Source organism: Amphibalanus amphitrite, unplaced genomic scaffold (assembly GCF_019059575.1).
Source record: "Amphibalanus amphitrite isolate SeventyFive unplaced genomic scaffold, NRLGWU_Aamphi_draft 000003F_arrow, whole genome shotgun sequence".
In the NCBI taxonomy this organism is placed as follows: Eukaryota; Metazoa; Arthropoda; class Thecostraca; order Balanomorpha; family Balanidae; genus Amphibalanus; species Amphibalanus amphitrite.
The window spans coordinates 310,157-334,111 of NW_024881500.1; the positions used below are offsets into that span (position 1 = coordinate 310,157).

A 23,955-nucleotide genomic window follows, 5' to 3' on the forward strand; every position below is an offset into this window, starting at 1 on the left:
TTCTTCGTATTCATATTAATATTATTCATATTCTAAAGCCAAAAATGCCCTGACATTACCTACTGTTATTGCTCTGCAATCATGTCTTAAGAAGCCATTGCCCCCCCCCCCCAAAAAAAAACTAATAGCGGGGTCATTGACTGTTGACATGACTATGAGAGTATGAGGTCACCAGTAGGACTGTGATCTTTAGATTTGGCACCATTGGCTTCCCTCTGTAGAGAGAAGCAGCTTATTGTCCATGAAGTTCTAGCTCAGAAAGAGACCAAAGTCAAACACGAATAGGGTGTACCCACTCCCAGTGTTCAAACTGTCCTTTGTGGTCTTCATCCCAACTTCTAGGGAAGACAATCTGACTAGATTCCTAGCAGTTAGCACCGCAATCCACATATTGTGGCTGCTAAAAGATTATTGATGGGATGAGTGACCTAAAAGTTTTTATCACATAGCTTGGAAAATTTGAAAGATTCCAGGCAAAAGAGTAACTTTGTGCATTTATAGAGAATAAGATCATTTGGATCTGCCTAGGACCAGTCAAGGGCGTTATTTTCAACTTTGCATTACCAAGCACTCCAAAGTCCCGCAGCATTCTTACTGAGCGCTCCCGCCGCCCCCGCCAGGTCGCGCCATGAGTGACGCGGACGGAGGCGCGGCCGGCGGCTCCGGCAGCCTGGGCATGCTGTTCCTGCGCCGCACGGCCGCCATCCTGGGTATCTACGCGGTCGGCTACCTGGAGCTGTCGCCCGCCTGGCTGGTCGGCGGCATCATCCTCTCCGTGATGAGGGAGAAGTGGAGCCGCCAGAAGAAGACCAAGCGCGAACTGGCGCGCGCCATCGCGCTCAACAGCGAGCAGGTCACTCTGGCCAAACTGCAGGACCTGCCCTCCTGGGTGAGTGGGGGCTGAAAAGGTGTGGGGGGAGTGGTGAAAGCTGCGAAAATGCGCTGATGTAATAATATTAGATGATTTAGTTTCTCGGAATGCGGTAGGCGTTTCAAGATGGTCATTATCACCTAAGCTACCGAGTGGCAGCTTGATGGGAGTTTGGTGCAGATGGATGAGCATGCTGTTTTCGCTCGATACCGCTATTTGATTTATTTGTTTGTATGCGAACTGCAATCCGTCGTTAGATTCAGCTTTTAACCCTCGCCCGTAAACGGCGATCTGCCACCTTCGCCCATGCAGGGGGGGTTGGTGCGACCCCCCCCCTTGGCGTTTGAAAACGGAGCGTCGTAGAGCTTAGCGGAAAAGACCAACGGATTGCTCTCGCCGAGATCTCGCGATTGGTGGTATATTTTTTGGTCCTAGGTCAACATTTGACCTACTTTTGACCGGTCAAAGGTCAAATTTTCGGAAAAATAGACTTTTTTCAACTTTCGGCGGCGATTGCGGCAAAACGGTGGGAGATATCGACTTGAAACCTTCACTATCGTGTTCCTTGATCAATTCTCTATCGTTTGGTATGTATTTCGTTTCCCTAGCTCTAAAAATGGCGCGTTGGGAGCGCCGGAAGTCGTCAAGGTCACAGTCGGCGGCAGAAATTCGAAAAATCAAAATTTAAAATTTTGAAATCTGATTGTATTTTTGGATTTGGGAGGTCCATTTGCTCCCTATAGAAGCTAATATTGCTGCATATTCCCATTGAGGTGACAAGAATTAGCAAAATAGTGGTTCGGGCGCTTTTCAAAAATAGTACCGGACGCTGTTCCTCTTGTGACGTCATAGCTCCGTGACCTAACCTGACCCGGTCAAGTTTCTTATACCATATGATAGCCAATACTTGCCCCAACATGCATGGGAAGTTTCATCACGATCCATCAACCGATGTCCGTACCACCGGCAGGAAACCTCGGGCGTTGGCACTCAGTTTGTGAAAATCCGGCCGGAGGCTGTTCCCTTTGTGACGTCATAACTCCGTGACCTGACATGACCCGGTCAAATTTTTTATCAAAAGATCCGCAAGGTTTGCCCCATAAGGTACCCAAAATTTGGCGGCGCTGCGCGCCGCCGTTTTTGCACTATTTCCGAAAAGCCTCAGGGGGGGGGGTGCACCAACCCCCCCCCCCCTACATGGGCGAGGGATAAGATTATTTACATTTATCCTTTCATTTACAGGTTCACTTCCCTGATGTAGAAAGAGCAGAGTGGCTGAACAAGGTAAGGTGACATTTCAGCTATGATAGCCATTTGACAACGAATCACATTTTGTCATCTCTTCATCGTCACCAAGTTGAACAGTTAATGGCACAAAGCTCTCTTACAGATGCTGAAACAAATGTGGCCATATGTGGGCGACTACGTCAAGAACTTGTTGAAGACGCAGTTCGAAGCCAGCTTGGCGGCCACCATGTCCGGCTACAAACTCTACAACTTCAAGTTCGAGAAGATATACCTCGGTGATATTGTAAGTACACTTTAGTATATTCATCATTCGTTCACAAAATTGTCTACATTCTTTTTTCTGATTCATTCACAGACTGCTGATGCTGATACTGCTATAAACTCCGCCACACGCTGAATACCTCCTCCGCCCACCGTTTTCAGCCGCCCCGGGTTGGCGGAGTGAAGGTGTATTCGGATAACGTTCAGCGCTCCGAGATCATCATGGACCTGGAGATCTTTTATGCGGGCGATTCACGCATCGAGTGCAGCTTCAGTCGCATGACGGCGGGCATCAAAGACTTTCAGGTGAGTGCGTTTTAGGCACGAATAATAGTTAGGGGACGATGGAAATGAGTCGGTGATGTTGCGTGGTTGGGGATATGACTTGAGTTATATATAAATGACTCCTTGATGTATCCATAATTATCGATTTTACTCGTATAGTGATCAACCGCTCACACTTTCATCTGTTCCACAGCTTCACGGCGTAATGCGTATCGTGTACAAGCCGCTCATCAGCTCGATCCCCATTATCGGAGGCATGCAGCTCTTCTTCCTCAACAACCCGGACATCGACTTCAACATGCTCGGCGTGGCTGATGTGCTCGACATGCCCGGCCTCAGGTGGGTGAACGGGGACGTCGGGAGGGATGGGAGGAGATAGGGTGAAGACGAAGAATAGGATGAGAAGGGTTGGGGCGGGTCCGAGAGGGGGGACGTAGCGATGAGAGATCGGGGGACGGGATGGGAGACCGCGAGTGGTAGTACGAAAAGGCATGAGATGAAAAGAGACAGGGCGGGACGGGGAGGGAGACGTGCAGTACATATGATGAAAGGGGATGGGACGGGAATGGGCCAGACAAGACGGGAATAAGACGGACAGGACGGAAGCGGAAATTTCAGGCGGACAGAGGGAGACTGTCCGGACAGGAATAAAACGGAAGTTACGGGAGACGCCGGACAAATCGGGTAGCGGTCGTATGTGAAAATTTTGAGTGGATTCTGCTAGAATCGGTGGTGACGCCTTGCGAAGCGGGGACGTTGCACGGAACTTTGACGGCTATGGACTGGCGCCAGGCGACGCGGAAGGGTGTGGAGGCCGGTAGCGCTGCGCTAGACGGCTCGGTCGATATTTTGCCGGGACGTTGGCTTCCCTGTCTGTGTTTTCCGGTGTTTGGTCAGCCCGTATAGGATCAGCCTGCCATTTCAGGCAGTCTGCCATGGTTGTCGAAGATTTCCGACAGACAGTAGAACTGACAACTGTTTGTTTTATTGTGTTAGTGCATTACCATATCACTCAAGTCACGTCACCCCGACCAGCGCGAACTACACCCCATCCCCGATCCATGCCCCGGCGTCTGGCCGACATCCTGTACCCACGTGGTGCCGACGTGACCGGCTCCCACGGGGCTGTGACCGTGACTGTGACCGTGACCGTGGCCGTGACTGTGACCGCTCCGGGGACCGCGCTGTGGCGGGAGGGAGAGAACTGGAACGGGAACCCGAGGGAGGGAGGGACCGGAGGGTCGGTCGGTGCTACCGTCTCGATGGGAGGGTGGATGAGGAGATGGGTGGTCCGTCAGCGAAGTGAAATTCTTTTCACGGTTCAGAGAAATACTTGTACGCTGCCTTTTAGCTTCTGACGCCGTTTTTCGAATGATGTTAAGTGGAACCATTTCGTTTTTTGTTTTTGTTTTTTTATTAGTTGCAATTCCTATTGACATTGTCTCTTATTATTTGGCCTCGTGCAGTAATGTAAGCAAGTTTAAGTGCTCACTCGACTTACCTAAACAATGATCTATCATACACTTGACCGAATAAACATGAACCGATCGTCTGTCTCCATCTCCCCAACAGCGGCATCCTGCGCAATGTGATCGTGGACACGATAGCCGCCATGATGGTGCTGCCCAACAAGTGGCCCATCATCCTGTCGGACCAGGTGCCGACCAAGATGGTGACCGCCTCACAGCCAAAGGTAAGACGTAAGACAACGGAGACGTTCCCGCGGACGGAGCCGGCCGGCGGGTGGCTCGGGCGGCTCGGGCGAGCTGTCAAGGTCAGTCAGCTGGTTCAAGGGCAAGCTCCAGGAATTATGGCTAAATGGTCGGGCGATTGTTGGGCCTATGGTGTGTTAAATATGCGGTTTTGGACGCGAAGAAATGTGACGAATTTCTGGTTCTGTAGCTAAAGTGAAATCTCTTCAGGCGTCTCTGTGTCGCCTGTTTTCCTCGGCGCTAAATATCGGCCGCTTTGTGTCGGGTCTGGAATACGAGACCCCACGCCCGGCACCGCCCACACACTGTTTGTGATTCATGGGCCCGACTGGCGAGTCGCAAACGGAAACGCCGCGCTGCACCGGACCCGTGCCGCCGCTATCGAGCCCGCCCCCGCACTCTGCCGGGCCGCTCCGACACTCTGCCGCGTCGTCCCTATGCTCTGTCTCACGGCCCATTCACTCTGCCGGGCTGCTCCGATACTCTGCGCCTCACCGCCACGCCCCCGCACTCTGTCGCGCTGCCCTGATACTCTGCCGGGCTGCCCTAATACTCTGTCGGGCTGCCCTGATACTCTGTCGGGCTGCTCAGATACTCTGTCGGGCTGCTCAGATACTCTGTCACGCACAACAGTCTTGATGAAATGATCTTGATGCTCCGTCGAGCTGCTCCGATACTCTGCCTCACCGCTCCCACACTCTTCCCACTCTAACGATGGCAGTCACGGAATGCGTCGCTCACATGCGACGCCAATGTCATAACCTCGACATCCACTGGTGACCTATCGGCCCCGCCCCAGTCTAGCCGGCGGTGCAGCTGCCGGCATAGCACGTGGCAGCGATGCCCTGTCACGCCTGTTTTGCATGCGATCAGCTGACCCGCCGGCCAGCCCACTGCTGTGGATTCAGTGGGGGAGGGGGGAGGGGAGGGGATGACATCAGCTGGTTCGAGTGTTTGGGTGCCGGGCGCCGGCCGCAACACGCCACACGGTGGAGGCTTCTTGACATGAGGATGCTTCTGTCTGGGAGAGGCTTCGAAACGATTGATGACATATAGTCGTTTGCTGAATTAACGGTTGATTTTAAAAGCAGATTGCGCAATGGACTGAATCACATCACACGCACCCACATTGAATGAGTGGTTTCTTTTTTCCCCTTAAATTTTTGCAGTGATGCACTCATGAAGTTCATTTTTACACGCTACGAAGTACGAATATATAGGCGAGCATATAGGCGCAGAGTGACGCGCTTGAAATCATGGTTGACATAAAAAGTGAAACTGTATTTGCCAGTGATATAAATTACTGGAGTTCCACTCTTTTTATCAGTGGTGGGCGGTGGCTGGGTCTAAGTAGCATGGCATGTCCTGACATGACCTGACCTGACCTGACCCGACCCCACTCAGGGCGTGCTCCGTCTGCGACTCATCGAGGGCAAGGATCTGATGAAGAAGGACCGCAACATCTTCGGCCAGGGCAAGTCCGACCCCTACGCCATCATCTACATCGGCGCCAAGCAGTTCAAGACCAAGTACATCCAGGATACTGTGGATCCTGTCTGGAACTACGTCTGTGAGGTGAGAGCTGATGACGGACGGACGACTGGCAGACTCGGACGGGCGGTACTGGGCCTCGGGGCATGTGACGTCATACTTGGCACGGTGCCAGCGTAGTGGCTGACGACCGGCGCGGCGCACTCAGTCGAAGGTCGAGAAAACCGCACAGAAACAGGAGACGTCCGAGTCGGGAGCGGACGCTATATCGGCTGAGATTAGGAATGTTTTGGGGTATATTTGATGATAACGTCGAGTGGTCATTTCCCGCGGAGGCAGATTCATTAGGTTACGTTTTGTCAAAATATCATTTCACACTCATCACTAGTCACATTTATCATTTATCATTGTGTGCGATCATTTGCTGGGGGTTACCGATCATTTAGCACAAGTCCGAGGTCCTGCTGAGCCAGCCTCTGGACAGTGGACACTCTTCAATATTTCGAATGCTGCACTCACGTGACGGATGAGATAGGTGTTTTAAAACGACATTACCACATGCCGAGATATCCCTTTAACATTAGCACGTGCATTTGGGAAATGGCTTCGGCCCGCCTCGGCTAATGTTGAAGGTATTTGGGAAACGATTCGGCCCTAGGGCTTTTTGATTTTCCCAGACAAAGTTTTACTGAATATTCTGAGCGGAAGAACCAATTTCAAAGAAGATATTTACGGATTGTGTGTTCACTAACAGCAACAGCAAAAGTAAGTGACTGCGTGTTTACATACTTTTGCTGTCAACGTAATTCAACTAAACAAGGTTATCGTTCCAATGCCAATGTATTTATTGCTGCAGAACATGGTCGGAATAATCATTATTTCTACATAATGCACGCAAAAAACGAACAATTTAAATGCGTGAAGCATCTTAGCGTGCCACAATGAAACATTTGATATTGTTCCAGCTGGGATCCAAGACGCGTTTGATTCAGCGTTTCACCCAATTTTTAGTTTTCCTCACGGTTTCCTCACTCCTGCTGGACTCCATATCTTTATTCTAACTTCTGGCGTTTCACCATCTTCATCCTCAGCTTTTTCAAACCCTAAATAAGGGGGAAGTATGAATTTCATCTTTCATACTCAACGCAGCCTAATAATGAAAAACACAAACAAATAATCACGGTGACTAAAAATATGAACATAGTATTAATATAATATTAACACAATATTAAGATTAAAGTGTAAAATATCAAATGAATATGATATTAACTGTTGCGCCAGTACGGCATGTGGTAAATCTCTTCCCAACCTTGGGCTGTGAAAATGCAGTTTTATTCACCTCGGTTTTTTGCTACGGACCTCGTGCCTACCGGCACTCGGTCCTCCGCACAAAAACCTCGGTGAATAAAACGCATTTTCCCAGCCCCGGTCGGGAATATATAAAGTTATTCGAGGCTTGTTTCACCAAAAAGCTCATTACACACTGGCGATTATTTTTGGGCAAAACTGGTGCTTTCTTTGATTGGATTCATTCAGCGTTGAGGGCATGCGTTGAAGTTGAAGACGCCCTACTCGGCTAGTCATGATCACCCCTTACAGGTTATCCAAAGGGATATAATCATTTTGCCAGCCGCAATTCCCCTGTAAATTTTATCCGGTGTAAATGTAGGTAGGTGCCCTCAGTATCTCACCGCAGTCGTGTGTAATGTTTTGCTGTGCTGGCAGAAGCCACTGCCCAATCAGTTGGCTGTCTCTCCGTGCTACCTGACTCAGTTGTGGGGGATGTTCGTTCCAATTCGTGCTGTCGTGGAGGCACACTATGTAGTGTACTGTTGTGTGCTTCGGACCAGTGATGTCAATTACAGAAAATCGGAATACCGATACCAAACCAAATACCAACCAAAGCCACGGGAAAATACGAAAACCAAACCAACTTGGGAAAATGAGGGAAATACCAACTTTTTTTTTACCGATTTCTTAGCCTCTTATACATTTGTGAGGGTTTATGATACCAACAAAATACCAAACACATTACGATTGAAATACCAAATACCAAGTTGGTATCGGTTTGGTATCGGTATACCAAAAAGTTGGTATCCGATTGACATCTCTACTTCGGACATTTGTCCGTCATCCTATTCAGTCCCAAAGCAGCCAGTAAGCTTCGCGGCTACGTATGCAAGATCATCACACGTCATTTATAACCGAGACGTCGACGTTTGCAATATTTTCATTGATTACCTAGTCGCTGATATGTCAAATATTAACTTTGTTGTTACGAATGTCTGGTTAGCATTCCAATAGTCATGAAAGTAGCCCAGCGTACTCTTTCATCGAAATCTGAGAAATCTGGCACACTGCTGATATCCCTGATAACCAAACGACGGCGTTTGACCTCAGATGTCTACCACCTCACCTTTCTCACCTCTTGCGTCCCGTCCGCGTGTGTCTGTGTGCCGTGTCTGTCTGTACTTGTACTGTCTGAGCTACCACGTGGCGCCACGTGGCTCGCCCGTGTGCCGTGCCGTGCCGCCGTGCCGTGCCGTGCCGTGCCGTGCCTCTGACCTGCCCTCTGCGCCCGGGTCAGTTTGCCCTGCTTGAGTCGGTGGGTCCGCGACTGTGGGTGGAGCTCTCCGATTCCGATGATCCCGGCAACAAAGATGATAACCTGGGCAGGTGAGACCCCGCCCCCCGGGCCGCAGAGCGACTCGTCACGAGCTTCTGGATGTGGACTGCACGCCGACTCTGAGAGCTGCAGACTCTCACTCTCTCTCCGCCTTTGTCTGCCTCTGTCTCTAGCTCTGAAAGACTATTGGATGCTGTCTGTCTCTAGCTTGTCCGCTTGTTTCTCTCAGTGTCGCCGTTTCTTTTTTCTTCATGTCATAACTAACCCACTCTCTCAACCGATATGAATTGCGGCGAGACGTGTGATCCTGCTCCGTACCGTCTACCTCCGCTGAACCTCACCCGAGACCAGTCTGTCCCGCTCAGCTACTCAATCCACCTCGCAGATCATTATGGAGCACGTAAGCGGTACACACGTCAACTTCGCCGTAGCTGATGACGACAACGGGCCGTCGGATGACGAGTCGCTGGGAAGGTAACGCCCGCAGAGGGCGTCGGGGTGTCCGTCCGGAACTCGGGGTGTCCGGAGTTGTCCGGACATATCCGGAGCAGCTCGGGAGCTTCGTAATGTTTCCGCAGTTATTACGTCCGGAGCTGGGGGATGTCTGGCTGGCGTTTAGTGTTTCTGTTGGGGTGTCTTGCATTTGGGGTTTGTCCGTTTCGGTGCATCGGTCATGCCTTGATGAAATGTCTACGGCTTTAACTCTGCGTTTGGGAGGCGTCCATAGTTTTGTTTATAGTGTTTATCCATTGTCTTGGTGTCTTGATATTGGTCTTGATATCCATACGTTCACCTATCATGTCTTGCTACTGTGGGATTTGCACTGTGCAACTGCAACTACCCGTACCCTTGATAGCGTCATCCAGTGGCCAGTGCTGAGTAGTGAGAGCCGCTATTAATTCGGTGTAGTTTTGGACATTTGTGGGACTTTAAACCCACTGCGATGCAAACCGTTGGTCATTTTCTGCCATGCTTGCTGGTTTTTTTTTTTTTTTGTTCGGAATGACGCGTTACTTACCAGTATAGCGCCTTTTGGGGCGACTAACGGAGCGAGCGAGGGGGTGAGTCTTGCACGTGCGAAATTTCGAGGGGGTACCTCCAACTGACTTGTGCACGGCACCCTACTGACCGGTTTCTAGCGATGTGCCAAATTTGAGCACAATCGGCCCAGCCGTTCTCGAGATCTGGGAGCGGCACCCTGCACGTGCGCACGTGCTAAATGGGTTCCAACTGACTTGTGCACGGCACCCTACTAACTGGTCCCTAACCGTGTACCAAATTTGAGCGCCATCGGTCCAGCCGTTCTCGAGATCTGGAAACGACCCCTGCACGTGCGCACGTGCAGCAGCACCCCAACTCTGGCACATGGATATGCAGTGCCTAGTGGGTGCCTACCTACATGCCAACTTTAAGCGCAATCGGCCAAGTAGTTACCGAGATATTGCAACAATTACAAAAGTGACACCTCTTCGTTTTGCACGTGGCACGTGCATAAGGGGTCACCCACATGCATCGGGAATAGTCCAATACTTGGTAGAAGGAATGAAGCTACCCTACAAAAATTACCGCATGTAAATCGGTCAAGTGGTTGCTGAGATATAAGCGTCGCAAAAGCGTGACCACGGCCGGCCGGCCGGCCGGCCGGCCGGCCGGCCGCTCATACTCAGAAATTTCCGTTAATCTAAGGAAAGACTACGCTCGCTTCGCTCGCTCCGTAACAAGACACTGATGTTGCTGGCCGGGAAATACGGCGAAATATTAACCTTTGTGGGCTCTCAGACGGTAACTAATCAAATTGCAAAAAAAAATATATATATATTTGACTAGATGATGCATGGTTTGCTTTTCCACCAGATATTTATTGTGCAAGCCCCTCTCATCATGTATGTAGGCTTTTAGATGCTAGCGTTATCAATGTTGCTCCGAGAAGATGACACAGCCTGCAGTTAAGTTTATTGTTCCTGGGTAATTGTTACTATACGGTCCCATATCCAGCTGACCTAAGACTAGATTTATTCATTTTTTTTAATTAGCGTCGTTTTAGTCGTTGAGAGGTGGCGAGCATTGCTGCTAGAAAATTCATGTGTGAGACTGAGTACTTAAGTTTGCGTCGATGAGTGTCATAGTTCGCTTACCGTTTTGTCACCCCATGCAGTCACCATTCCCTTCGTGCGCGCTGTGCACCATTAACACCTTTATCTGGTTGCGCTCCGATAACCCCGTGGCCCTGACGGTTTATGGCTCGCGAGCAGCGCGCGTGGGCAGTGGGCCAAAACAGGCGCAGTGCATGCGTCCGCTGGCGCTGGCGCTCAGGCCGAGCTGGGTCCGGGGGACCTGAGTTCATATCCGGTGACCGAGTCGCGAATGTCCGCTAATCAGAAATAGCGCTTGTGGAGGCGGTTAAGACGGTGCTGTTAATGCCGTCAGCGATACGATATGTGTTTGGGTGTTAGTAACTCCACCGGCAGGGCCATGCTGGGATGTGTGCAAATTACTTGGTACGGACTAAACTGATAGTACAGACCACGTTAGTCTAACAGATTCGGGTGGGTCCTGATTTCTCTGGAGGGCGGATTTATAAGAGGACGACGTTTCTTAACCCTCGCCCGCACATGCCATTTTCCCATCCTAGAACGCACATGGGGGGGGGGGTTGCCACCCCCGCGCCATTTCGTTCCTGTTGGAGATAGAGCTTAGCGGTAAAGACCAAAAAGATGCTTTGGGAAGAGACGAATCCAATGATACCCAGTTTTACCTTCTCAGCTCAGTCATTGACCTTCCAGGTCAGGTCAAACTAAAAAATGTTGCTGTTTTGGATCACCGTTTGATATCAAGTGCGCTGCTTATCAAATACCGATGACGATGCTGTTTTCTTGTGCCAAGCCAGCTAGAACCTCTTTGTCACACTACCCGACCAGAATATTGCTGCTGAGGTCATTTCAGGTCAAGTTAGGTCAAGGTCAATTATATGTGTTTGTATGTCTGTTGTTGGTCTGTCTGCCGTCTTTGGCGCATCAGCTACACGTATCTGGCATACGGATTGTCTGGATCTGTCTGTGGCTGTCTGTGACTGTCTTCGAAGTTCGAACGCCTTTGGTGATGCACCAGCTCTGTCTGGCAGCCAGACTGTCTGGAGCTGGCTGTGACTGTCTGGCTGTCTGTGGCTGTCTGTGGCTGTCTGCCAACGCTGTCGGTGACGCACCAGCTCTGTCTGGCAGACTGACTGTCTGGAGCTGGCTGTGACTGTCTGGCTGTCTGTGGCTGTCTGTGGCTGTCTGCCAACGCTGTCGGTGACGCACCAGCTCTGTCTGGCAGACTGACTGTCTGGAGCTGGCTGTGACTGTCTGGCTGTCTGTGGCTGGCTGCCAACGCCGTCGGTGACGCACCAGCTCTGTCTGGCAGACTGACTGTCTGGAGCGCGATGGCATTCAGCTGCGCCTCGAGCTCTGGGACTGGGACGCCAGCAGCCTGGCAAAGGACGATTTCCTGGGCAGGTACCGGTGGCATGCGCGCGGGTCGGGTCGGGTCGGGTGGCACAGCGCTGCATACAGGCCGGACGGCGGTCCTCCCCGGACACTGCACTGTGTACTGAGGCGGCGCCACGGCCGCGAAACACTGTACAGAGCGGCGGCGCACTTCACTAGGGGACTGCGGCGGCCCGGCCCGGCCCGGTCCGGTCCGCAGCACGCGCTGGGCTGGTCCCGTGCCGAGCGAGCGGTCCAGTCTGGTCCGTTTGGCGTGGTTTGATTCGTCCGGCTTGGTCCAGTCGGGGTCGCGGGCTTGCTGGGATGTGTACTGTAGTTTTGTGGCGTGCTGTCCCCGGACAGATGGGTCCAGTAACTGAGGTGTTTTTGTTTAGTTTGTCTGGCTTGATGTGGATTCTAATGTAACCTTTAGCGTGCGTTTACAGATTCCCTGCGTTGTTTTGCCTTAGTTTTTTGTTTTCAGCCGGTGTTCGCTGCTGCAACTACCCGACTACCAAGGAATCCAAACACGACACAGTCACAGTGCTTCGCTTACTGTAATGTGATGATGCTCTATTTTATGCATCTAACGTGTACAGATCGAGTTATCATAATAACTCAGTAATGTATTTTCTGGACCATGTGGTATTTAATGCCAAGACTCATTTAGTACCAGTAATGTCGAAATCAATACCTATAACATCATGCAAATGTATCCTGAAGACGTCTTTATCCTCTTTGAAAATCCTCATAATTATCCGCTTCAGGGCTGAATCTTCCTTTTCAGGAATTATCCTATTCAGGACTCGTCCAGCCCGGTTTTAACCTCCCGAGCGTCCTCTGACTTCTGCAGCGCCATTCATTACTAACCTTTCCAGCGTCCCTCTGCGGCTCTGTCCATAACCTCTGTCGTCTCCAACCCATTTCTAACCTCCCTAGCACCAATTTCTAGCACAATGCTGTCACCTTTCTGGCTTCCCTTTGTGTCCTACCTCTCTAGCGCCTGTCCTTGTGTAAAGGGCGAATGCTAAAACTGGTGCCGTCTTCAACCTCTGTCTAACCTCTCCAACACCCGTCTCTAACTTCTCAAGCGCCGGTTCTTAACCTCTTCAGTTTCCAGTACCTGCGTCTAACGTCTCCAACACCCGTCTCTAACTTCTCAAGCGCCGGTTCTTAACCTCTTCAGTTTCCAGTACCTGCGTCTAACGTCTCCAACACCCGTCTCTAACTTCTCCAGCGCCTGTGTCTAACCTCTCCCGTCTCCAGCGCCTGTGTCTAACCTCTCCGTCTCCAGCGCCCGCCTCTAACCCCTCCAGCACCCGCGCCTAACCTATCCAGCGCTCGCCTCTAACCTCTCCCGTCTCTAGCACCCGTCTCTAACCCCTCCAATCTCCGGCACCCGCGCCTAACCTCTCCAGCGCCCATCCTTGTCCACCAGGGCGACTGCGACTCCCACTTCCGAGTGCAGATCACCCTGTACGACTACGACCGGGGCCGCACCGACGAGCCGCTCGGAGGGTACGTCCTCTCCGCCGCTCGATCCTGCCTCACTTTCCTTTAACCATTTAACTCAGCAGGACCAGTTGCGCCCTATCCTTTCTTGCTCCCATAAATTATTATCTCTGGCATCTTATTTATTGATTATTTCAGCTCGAATGCGAACTAGGTTTTGCTTAGTTATTTCGATATATGCTACAGCTCCCTTTATTCGGTTATTCTGAGATCCTGCTGTTTCATTTATGTTTCTATCCCTTTACACTGAGTTGATGTTGAACATCCTAGAAATTCGTCGTCTGTTTACCTCTCAGCGCACTGACTGTAGCGTTTCCGTCTGATCTATCTGCTTTTTATCTCTGCTGAGATTGTTGTTACGCTTTCGTCCCGTATGTAAACCCCAAATGTTTTTGACTTCAACATGCATGCCTTACTATCATACTTTGACCCAATTGCATGCTTCTTTCTGCTTGTGTTGTGGGTGATTTGGGCTGCATTATTCGATTCAGCGATTGATACAAGTATGTGATTGATCTCACTTTTATATAAACACGATTATGCTAAGTGTACAAACGCACTGCTTGTTTTTATAGTTGCACTTGTGACTGTACGAGCTTTGTATATCGATTACTTGTTGCATAATGCATATCATTGATAACGTCGGTCGCTTGTCGCTTCCATGGAAAGTCAGTAATTTGTCAAACTTTGTCTAGCTACTCATTAGGACGACTAGTTAATTGTTTCACTATCGAGTTTCTTAAAAGTCTTGTTCATTGACGAAAAGAGTTGTTACCGTCTTTTCTCATAATTTGTCCGGTCCGACTGCGGTCACGTTTGGGATGTGGTATGACTCCTAACCCTGTCCCAGGTGCGGTCTGGATGTGGCAGACATCGCCAAGGCTGGATCCCAGGACTTGGTGAGTCGTAGTCGACCTCAAGTCCCATCGAGGCAGGCGGAGTTTGACGAGAGCCGAAGCAGTCGACGAAGCAGGCAAAACTTTGCTCCTGTTACCTCCAATAAAGGCTCCAATCATTTGTATATTTACGTTGACGTAATTGAAAAAGCTAGAGCCTTAGTACAGACATAACATACCTGCAGCAGGTAGAGTAGCAGCAGTAGCAGTAGCAGTGTAGAGTAGCAGCTACTCTCTCATCTTAAGTGTCTAAAGAAATTGCCAGAGTTATTTCACGTCCTACACTACTCTGTGCCTACCCTCACATTGGCTGACTGATGTTCCGTGCTCTTGCCGTCTAACCCCGCTCGTTGCCGTTTTCAGTGAGTGCTTCTGGAGCAGGTCCGTATGGTGGCAGAACTTGCCTACCCTCACAGTCGCTGGATAAGGTTTTGTGCTGCCGTTTAACCCCGTTTGGTGCCGTTTATAGTGGGTTCCCCTGGAGCAGGCCCGCAGTGGCAGGATCCACCTGAAGCTCGACTGGCTCAGCCTGTCGACAAACGTGGCTGATATCAAAAAGGTAGGCGACCGTCTCATCATCTGAACGACTTTGTATCCACGAGACCTTGGACTCGTAAATGTGAAATATATCACATCATGTATTGTACACTAATATCAGTACTTTCTTATGTGTATCATTGAACAATGATCGTGTTAAAATGGTTTTAGTTTTTTTTGTGAGCATTTGCGACACGGCTATCCAAAACTCGGTAGTATTGCGCTTTCCCGCTAAATGGTCAATATCGAGACTCACTGACGATGTCCCGCTTGTTTCTCTAGCAACTGAACGAGATCGAGGACCTGTCTGCGTTCGACCACTCCGGCCTGCACTCGGCAGTGCTGACCGTGTTTGTCGACTCGGCCAAAAAACTGCCGGTGGGTGGGGCTGTGCCAGGGTATCTTAGACGCTCCGTCAGAATTACACTAGCTTGACTCGGATATTCAGTAACAGATGAAGCTTACTAACTATATGTAGTTCGACTGATAGTATACCGTTGGGTAAATATTGTCCTGCATTTACTTGTTTTACGACGAAGCTTTATGTTACAGTCCTTGCCGCAGACTTCTTCCTACCAACATCAATGTATTTCTTTTGCTTCATGCAACCGTGACTTGTGACTACGTTTACGTTACCTACTGTCAGCCAAATATCCCCTTTCACCACATGTATGTGCACGCTTAATTCACCGCGTGTCCCACAGATGGCGTCGCGGGCGGTGGAGCCCGACCCGCTGGTGCGTCTGGTGCTGGGTAACCAGAAGGAGGCCACCTCGTGCAAGTACCGCACCCTGGACCCCGTCTGGGAGGAGGGCTTCAGTTTCCTCGTCAAGAACCCGCTCACGCAGACCATGACTCTGGAGGTAGGCGCACACGCAGACCATGACTCTGGAGGTAGGTGCACACGCAGATCATGACTCTGGAGGTAGGCGCACACACAGACCATGACTCTGGAGGTAGGCAACTAGGCAGGCACGCTACAGAACGAGGTGGGATGGTAAAAATGGGCAGTAACGGCCTTTCGGCCGAAGGAGGGTATGGCAGAAAACATTTCGTTTTATAGCTGTGTGCTTTCTTTTTTCGTGTCTGTTTTCGCAGCTGTATGTCGGTCTGGGGGTTTTAAAGTTGGTTTTTTCGTGCGTTAGGCACCGACTTCAATTCCGCTTATAAGTATTACTTCGCTAGGTAATGGTTAAATCTCAGATGACTTCTGATTACCACACGAAATGTTCCTTGCCATGGTTGCCTTCAGTCTTCCGACATTACATGGCTTCGTATCCCCGTCATTTTCATGTCTCGCTCGTCGTGGCATTTTAACACTCGTCTCTGCTCCGTCTCAGGTGGAGGACCAGAGCTCTGGTAAGTCGCTGGGCTCGATGCAGCTGGAGCTGAAGTCGCTGCTCCGAGAGGCGGATCTGTCTGTGACCGAGCAGCCGCACACCCTGTACAACTCGGGCCCGCAGTCCAAGGTGGTGCTCTCCATTCAGCTGAGGGTGAGTTGATAGTCACTGTGCGCGATGGTGAGGGTAGAGGTCGGCGTGGAAGGCATTGGTGATGATGCTAGTGATGTTATTGGGGGAGGGGAACGCAAACTTTGTTTATCGTGGCTGTAAGGAGGAATTTGAGCTTGGGTAGAATCAGTTTTTATAGGTGCGACGGCTTAGCAACAATATGTACAGCTTAGCAAAGAGACGCTGTAATCTTATGTTGGTGATATTTTTGTGGTTAAGAGTTATCGTAAACCAACTATTCTAGCGCATTATTTGCAGACTCTTGTGCGCCTGTTTTTACAGATTTTGACCCACGACAAGGTGGCACCCGAGGACCTCGAGGGAAAGATACCGTCAGCGATGCCGCTGCGTCCGGTGGCTCCGGCCCCGCCGCCGGCCGCCAAACCAGGTGAGGCCGCCACATCAGCGGCGGCGCCGAGTGAGGCTGTTCAACGACAGAATATGGGAGAGGGGCTGGTGGGAGTCGGGGTTGGGTGGGTCGCCTTTCAGCCCTATGTTGAGTGCACATAGATTATTGCAGTGCCCGTTACCTCTAAATTTTGCGTCTTAGTCTTACGTCTTAGTCTTACGTCTGAGTTTCGGCACTTCTTCCATGCTTCCTGATTTCTGATTGTTTTTTTTTTTTATTCCTGTGTGATGGCTGAAACGCTGTGTTCCTTTTTCCTCTGCCAGGAACAAGTCGACCCAAGAAGGAATAGGTGTCCGGAATCCGATCCTGCGGCCCGCTACCGCCAATCCTGCTGATCCTACCGTCCTGTTCCGGCCCTACTCCTGGCACCGCTGTGTTCCGTCATCCACGGCGCGTCCTGCTCACCGAAAGTCATCACGTCCCGTCATCGACGTCATCGAAGACGTGATCACCATTGTCATCCCTCATCGCGTCGTCTTTTCCGTGTGATCTTCGTTGTTGATGTTGTCGACTATCCGCGCTCTGTGAATAATCAATCATGCTAGATAGTGGTTTTGTTCCTTTTGCTCCCATTTCGTCCAAATTATCAGTGCCGCCAATGCTCTCAGTGTCCCAGCTCAATCCCGTAAGTATTTATTTTTTGAAAATTACTATTTTTCGTTAACTGAAAAATGAACTTTTAGCAAATGATTCCATTGTGCAGTATCTCACCATTTACTGCCGATATTAACATCTCATTGTTATGATTAAACCTTAAAACTTAGCTGTAGAACTTCTTACATGTTAAGTGTTTACCATTATGTACTCACACTAACTCACCACTCTTATGCTGCACAGTGCACACTGCACACCTTCCGCCGCTCGTCTCGGTAACCCTCTGTCTCCCTTATACTCCGATCTTGCAGACACGGACCCAGTGTTACACTTCCCTGCTCAGTAACCCACTGTCTGTCTCCCCCAGACACTGACGCGGCCTCCGGTAAGACTGCCGACCCCGCCCAGCCGACTGCCGTGCCTGACCCGACCCCGGCCGTGCCCAAACCGGCCGCCAAGACGGATGACGTGCCGCCGTCGCCGCCCAGCCCCGTCAAAAAGGAGACCAAGAAGAGGGAGTCCAAGGTGGAGCCCGTGCCGGCTGAGGTGAGTGAACTTTACACATCCGCATGGTAGTGAGTGAGTTATTGTAAAATATGCAATGTTTATATTACGTCCCCAGTATCACTGCAATCCATCCCCAGACTCTTGATGGGAGAGGAGGTGGAGACCCTGATTACCGTCCGCTCTGGCGCATTTTTCCGTCGTGGCCACCCCAGATCCGTGAGAGGATGAACAGACATCACTGCTCCCACCTGACAAACCTTCCCCTCCTTCCCTTGTGACCACCACAAAACAGCTAGGAAGCTGAGTCCCTATCGAGCGTACCCTCGCTAATTTGCTGTTAATTCCACTATCTCCCTCAGACCCGTGAGGAGGTGGTGATGGTAATCCAGGATATGTCCCCAATCAGCTGAAGTAGGTATCCCTTGCTGACCCCCCTAATCTCTCCTTTAGACCCGCGAGGAGGTGGAGAAGCTGTTCCAGAACCTGTCGTTTGGCGTTCTCTCACTATACCCCCTCCCCCTCCCCCTCAGACCCGCGAGGAGGTGGAGACGCTGCTCCAGGACCTGTCCACCGACTCACCGGTCACAGAGACGTCCGGACTGAGGCAGCGCAAACCGGAAAAGTCAGTACTGCTAACGGAATGAATAGTTTACCATCGAGCTCGGATAGTGGGGAGCTGGATCTCTCTTATTGCCTACTTTGCGAAATTGAATTACTTTTTTAACGTGCTGCTGAAGATCTGGCTGAGATGTGCCATTGCCACCTAATTATTCATGTCATTTTTATGTTCACAAAGCATTACTAGCGCGACATGAATTCGTTTCACTCCAGTAAAATTGTTTTGTCTACTCTACTAAGAGATTGATTGATATGCAAAATCCCAGTAAGCTTCCACGATGACAAGGAATATATCGATAAATGTAAAGGCTGAACGACGTATTGACGCTGTTTCCTCCTTATTCTCCAGTCCTGCGGGTGCGGACCGTCTGGGTCGGATCCAGCTGACCCTGCGGTACAGTACCACCCGCGGACGGCTCGTCATCACCGTGCACAAAGTGGCGTGAGTACAGCAGCGATTTTAACATTTGGGAGTGGACCGTTCTCTTCTTACTGCGTGGTAGGTTCTCTTTTTTACGATAAAACTGGGGATATTCCTGTACGGAGTAAGAAGAGAGGTTACGTTCATAGTGCATTTTATGGTTTTGGGAGAAATTGTAGTGCTCGTTTGTGTGAAAAAATGAAGAAGGCGCGTGGCGGGAATTGTATCTAAGGTGACAGTTGGTGTCTGTAGGCTGTGTTGCGAAATGTATTGCTCCAAAATGTCCTGTTGGAGGGTGGTCATGTTACGGACAGGGACTGTATCGTATGCTTGCTTTCCAGGAACCTACCCATGCAGGGTGACGACATCCCTGATCCGTACGTCAAGACGTACTTGCTGCCGGACAAATCGGAGAGCAACAAACGGAAGACTCAGGTGAGACACATATCACTTTCATAAGCACATATTTTATTGCAGTTCATTCGCGTTCTGATGCTGTGCCTCTAGCTGGAATTCATCACTTACCTTGCCGGCGTCTTTGTCGTCTTTCACAAGCAAAGTTTATTCTTGTTTTCAGACATTCAAGGACAACTGCAATCCCGTCTACGATGAAACCCTGGAGTATGACGGCTCTCTGAACGAGACCCGCATCCGCACACTGGAGGTGCTCGTCGTCAGCAAGAAGTCGTTCGCGCGAAACCCCGTGCTCGGAATGGTGAGGATAAACTCGAAGGGAACGCAAATGGTATTGTCTGGTCTGTTGTTACACTTACGGGAGTAGCGCTATTTGACTTATTAACTCTTATTTCAACTTAAAGCTTTAGTAAATGGTTTAATGACACAACGTCTTTGAAAGCAAGGAAGTGCTGGATTGTGTGTGTGCTTATTTTGCCGTGCCGAGATGTTTTTTTTTTTCTTGTCTGCTGTTGGGCGTATAAAGGCCGATACAGCACCTTTTGTGGCAGTGATTTATTTGTTATTTCGTGTGTCCAACAATTCCCCGCCTCTCCCCCAGAAACACATTGACCTGCGCGGAGTGAACCTGGAGGTGGGAACCACCGAGTGGTTCGACCTGGAGCCGGAGGAGCGATTCGACTCGTAGGTGGCGCGTGGGGTGTGGGCTGACGCGCCGGCCGCCGCCGCCGGCGCCGTGCCTCGGTGTGTGTGGTGCTGCGTCTCCCTCCCTCCCCTCCACAGCTGTACATGTGCGGGCGTCCTTTGGGTGCCAGCCGATGGTGTCAGCCGGGCTGTTCCGGCTCTGCTGCTTGGTCTAACTCACGGCGTTGTCCAGTCTGCCGCCGCCGCCGCCGCCGCCGCCGGGCAGGCGGAGGGCGGTCGGCGCAGTCCGTTAGTGCTTTCCTCTCGGCCACTGGCGCCTAGGCTGGTGCTAGCTGGTGCTGGTCCGTCCTGGTTGGTTTTGCGTGGTGAGGTCGGGGTGTGGCTTCTCTCACCTCTTTGTGACACTGCATGCTCGGGCGCTTAAGGTGCGGTCCGCTTGGCTTCTGGCGTGGTGCTAGGGTTTGTGGTGGCGATTCAAGTTCGTCCCTTCACAGTCGTTTCTCTGGTCGAATGTCAGGCGGCTCCGAACTGCCCTCTCAGCTCTCTAGTTTGACGCCCTGTCACTGTGATGTCAACTCTGCCAGTCCGCCCGGCGCCGGACGGTGTCGCGACGCTGGCTCACTCACTCTCTCCCTCCCTCTCTCCCCTCTCTCTCTCGGCGCGCAGTCACCGGCGCGGCCTGTTGCATGCGATCACCACTCCGCTGCTCGGTCGGCGGAGGCGCAGCCACGGCTATTCGTCCTCTGGTTCAGCAGACTCCAACGCTAAACACAACGGCAAGAGCGCCGCACTGAGACGTGCGAAAAAGTCGTGATGTCGCCTGGAACTGTTCGATGATGGTGACCTCACTTCACGGGCGTGATAGGTGCCGCATGTCTGGTGACTGAGAAAAAAGGCGGCTGTTTCAAACTAAATGATGTACACCGGCTGGAACGCTGCTTTTTCACAATCTGCCGAGAGCAGTATCGATTAAAGTGCCTCGCGCTCAGCTGCTGTCGCGACTCGCTGTTCGGTGGGCTCTCTATTTACGGGTGCAGCATCTCTGGCACGTGTGGCCTTCTACTAGTGCCGTGGACTGACTTGGTTACGGAACTGTTGCTCTCTACTGCAGGCGCGGCCCTGTCCGCCTCAGCTAGGGCTGGAGGCGACTGAACTAGCACAGCTTGGCTTCCGTCCTTCCTCGTGTTGTTAGTGCCTGGCAGAGGCGACGGCCTGCCGACTTGTTTTTCGAGACTAGTCCGGGTCGAAGTGACCCCTGTTGTTCTTACCGCTCTATGTAGTGATCTTTGTGAATGAGTGGTGTGGAACAGATCTGGACGAGCAAAGCCAACCAGGTGTAGAATAATCTATCTGCAATCTTACTTGTTAACAGAGTTGTATTGTAACTTGCTTGTCTTAATACACATTTTAGTGCAAAATTTGGTTTGTTGGGGTATTGGATGCGAATGGAATGAACACCTATGGAAGTAACGCTCCTAGAAAACTTTCTATAACAAAGTGATCGACGGGGTGTGCTACATATACTTTCTTCAGGACTTTCTGCAATTAACGTGGGCAGCTGCCGACGTTACCCTTGCATCTCTGCACGCATCGTAGTACCTGCACACTAATTTCCATGGGGTATAACGATAACTGTTGATTTGGCTGACAATTTTAGAGGCTCGTTACATATGTTACTCGAACCGATACCAAAGCTTCGAAAAAAAAAACCCTCCAGACACTACTTTGCGCCCGCTTCAGCCCTCCTTTCTGCTATATTTTTATCTTGCCAGTGCCTGGCTCGGGGAGACCTGCTCGTATGACGCTACAGGTTGCCACTGAGACTGCTGTAAATACTAACCGCTGATAGCTCTTCTTCTGCTGGCCGACGGCAGGGGCATGCGGACTGCCTTCCCTGGTAGGAAACTCGGCCCATCCCGGTAGAACAGGTGAGATTGCGCCGAGTGACTGCCTGTGACAGTTAGTTACCCCTACGGCGGCGGCGGCGGCGGCGGCTGCGAACTCCACAGTCTTAGTTACGAATAATTATGAACTCTGGACTCTTCACAACAGCGTGCTGAGTGCTCTTACTTGTTTATCACTGGCAGTTCATTTTTAGACTCCAACTTACCGTCAGCAAATGCCTTCCCTATTCACTAAGGCTACCTTTGGGGCACCCTAAACACCAAGCACCATTAATGATGAAGTCTCAGTGCATGTGCGTGCATTACACCCCGCCCGCCCCTCTGCCTGCTCTATCGTTCCGTGAACGTGTGCCGCAGTTCGGAAGACCAGACAGAGTACGACCCGTACAGCTCGGTCGGCTCCAAGGGCAGGGCGTCGCCGCCCAGTCCCGTCAGGAAGGACTCGAAGCGGGAGAAGAAGGTGGAGGTGGTCCCCGCACAGGTAGGAAACGGAAGAAATCTGAAGCTGCCGCTGATGTTGAAATGAATTTTATTTTAGGAGGTCCGGGAGACTAAAATGCTGGTCAAAATCTACTGTGTCCGTTTTTCTGATTTGTGCTTGTTCGGACGAACAGGTTAGTGACGTGTAAACACTGATTCGGTCATGTCATGAGGCATGCACGACCGGCTTGCGGTTGAATGACGCAGCTAAGCTGCTGATAGCGTTGGCTCTATGCTACGGATACCGATCACAATTACGTCATAGTGGTTAAGCCGATTAGCTCCCATTGTCAGTTTGAAGGTACGGCTGGTGAGCTCAAACTCCTCGTTAAATCCCAGATCCGAATTGGCTCATGACTCCCTCAGCTCTTCCCACGTCCGCCTCAGTAGCTCCTATAGAAGGTCCACTTCAATAGCTCATCTGATTCTCGATTGGATGGTTGGTAGGACCTGCACCACAACTTTCGTTTAGCATCGAGATTTTGAACATCCCCAGGAAAGTCGTACTATCTCACAAAAATAATAAGCATCGATACGCCCACAAGATCAAGCTGTCTGTTGTCGGTTTTTATTGATAGCTGTTCGTTCTGGCAGGACCGGGAGGATGTAAACGCTCTCATCCGAGAGCTGTCCTCCGACCGGCCGACCTCCGAGGCCCCGGCGCCCGCCGAAAAGTGAGTTCACTGTCGAGGGGTACCGTCCCTGGGCGGGATGCTTGGTAAGGGTATCGGAAGGCTTCCACGGGTAGGACAAGAGTACGGAAAAGATCACAGGGTACCACGTGAATAGATTGAGCCAACATGCGAGAGAAAATGGTCGTTTTCTGTTTGATTCTTGAGTTTGCTACGTTTCTAACTTTCTTTTACGCTTTGGAGCTAATCTAAATTACATTATTTTGGCATAATACCTATCAGTTCACGTTTGATGCAGTCTGTTCGTCTTGCTTTCCCAAGCATTTGTGATGTCGCGACTGTCCTCTCACCCATCCCTGCTGTTACGGTCCGTCGCCTACCTCGCCCACCCCTCGTTTCCCACCCTCCACAGGTCGGCCGGCGCGTACGACTGGGTCGTGCTGTCCTCTCACCCACTCCCTGTCCTCACAGTCACCTATCACCTGTCTCACCTCTGACCCACCCTCCACAGGTCAGCCGGGGCGGACGGCCTGGGTCGCGTGCAGCGACTCTCCGCTACAGCGACACCAGAGAGGCGGTGCTGGTCACCGTACACCGGGCGGCGTGAGTAGGGGAAGGGTCGGCGTCCGGGGACTGGCGGCGGAGGAATACGACTGTTATTTAAATACTATGATATTCACGTAACTGACGGGTGCTTTTCTACTAGTTCACTTGTAATATTTTGTGCCAGGTGTGGTCCTTTTATTTTATGTCTTTCTCAGTTTAGTTACTCTTGCACATTATGATGGTGTGACTGATGGAGTGACACATTATGACTCTTGCACATTTTTATACCGTCTCACGCAATTATCACGTTTTATGCGTTTTACGCAGGTTGTGGTCGTGACCATTTATATTCGTTTCGAACATGCTCGTCT

The 23,955-nt window shown here is 50.9% G+C and overlaps 1 protein-coding gene across 29 annotated transcripts in view; it reads left to right on the forward strand.

Moving 5' to 3' along the window:
- The window catches only part of LOC122392332 (extended synaptotagmin-2-like), a 50,932-nt gene that overhangs the window by 14,600 nt on the left and 12,377 nt on the right, over positions 1-23,955 (forward strand). For 6 of the 29 annotated variants that reach the window (XM_043388434.1, XM_043388711.1, XM_043388794.1 and 3 more), the window contains 21 exons: positions 621-889; positions 2,114-2,155; positions 2,262-2,402; positions 2,543-2,686; positions 2,859-3,004; positions 4,238-4,358; positions 5,782-5,952; positions 8,456-8,544; positions 14,321-14,369; positions 14,836-14,925; positions 15,186-15,281; positions 15,608-15,766; positions 16,244-16,396; positions 16,697-16,802; positions 17,785-17,963; positions 18,455-18,546; positions 18,892-18,984; positions 19,305-19,398; positions 19,541-19,678; positions 19,979-20,061; positions 20,689-21,440. In XM_043388434.1, coding sequence (XP_043244369.1) covers positions 629-889; positions 2,114-2,155; positions 2,262-2,402; positions 2,543-2,686; positions 2,859-3,004; positions 4,238-4,358; positions 5,782-5,952; positions 8,456-8,544; positions 14,321-14,369; positions 14,836-14,925; positions 15,186-15,281; positions 15,608-15,766; positions 16,244-16,396; positions 16,697-16,802; positions 17,785-17,963; positions 18,455-18,546; positions 18,892-18,984; positions 19,305-19,398; positions 19,541-19,678; positions 19,979-20,061; positions 20,689-20,836 — 2,595 coding nt within the window. In that variant the 5' untranslated portion in view covers positions 621-628 and the 3' untranslated portion in view covers positions 20,837-21,440. Of the gene's footprint in view, positions 1-620; positions 890-2,113; positions 2,156-2,261; positions 2,403-2,542; positions 2,687-2,858; positions 3,005-4,237; positions 4,359-5,781; positions 5,953-8,455; positions 8,545-8,879; positions 8,969-11,896; positions 11,989-13,396; positions 13,477-14,320; positions 14,370-14,835; positions 14,926-15,185; positions 15,282-15,607; positions 15,767-16,243; positions 16,397-16,696; positions 16,803-17,784; positions 17,964-18,454; positions 18,547-18,891; positions 18,985-19,304; positions 19,399-19,540; positions 19,679-19,978; positions 21,441-22,283; positions 22,408-23,000; positions 23,081-23,549; positions 23,642-23,955 lie in introns of those variants that run through there. The other 23 variants (XM_043388106.1, XM_043387854.1, XM_043388031.1 and 20 more) reach the window with 11 other exon arrangements.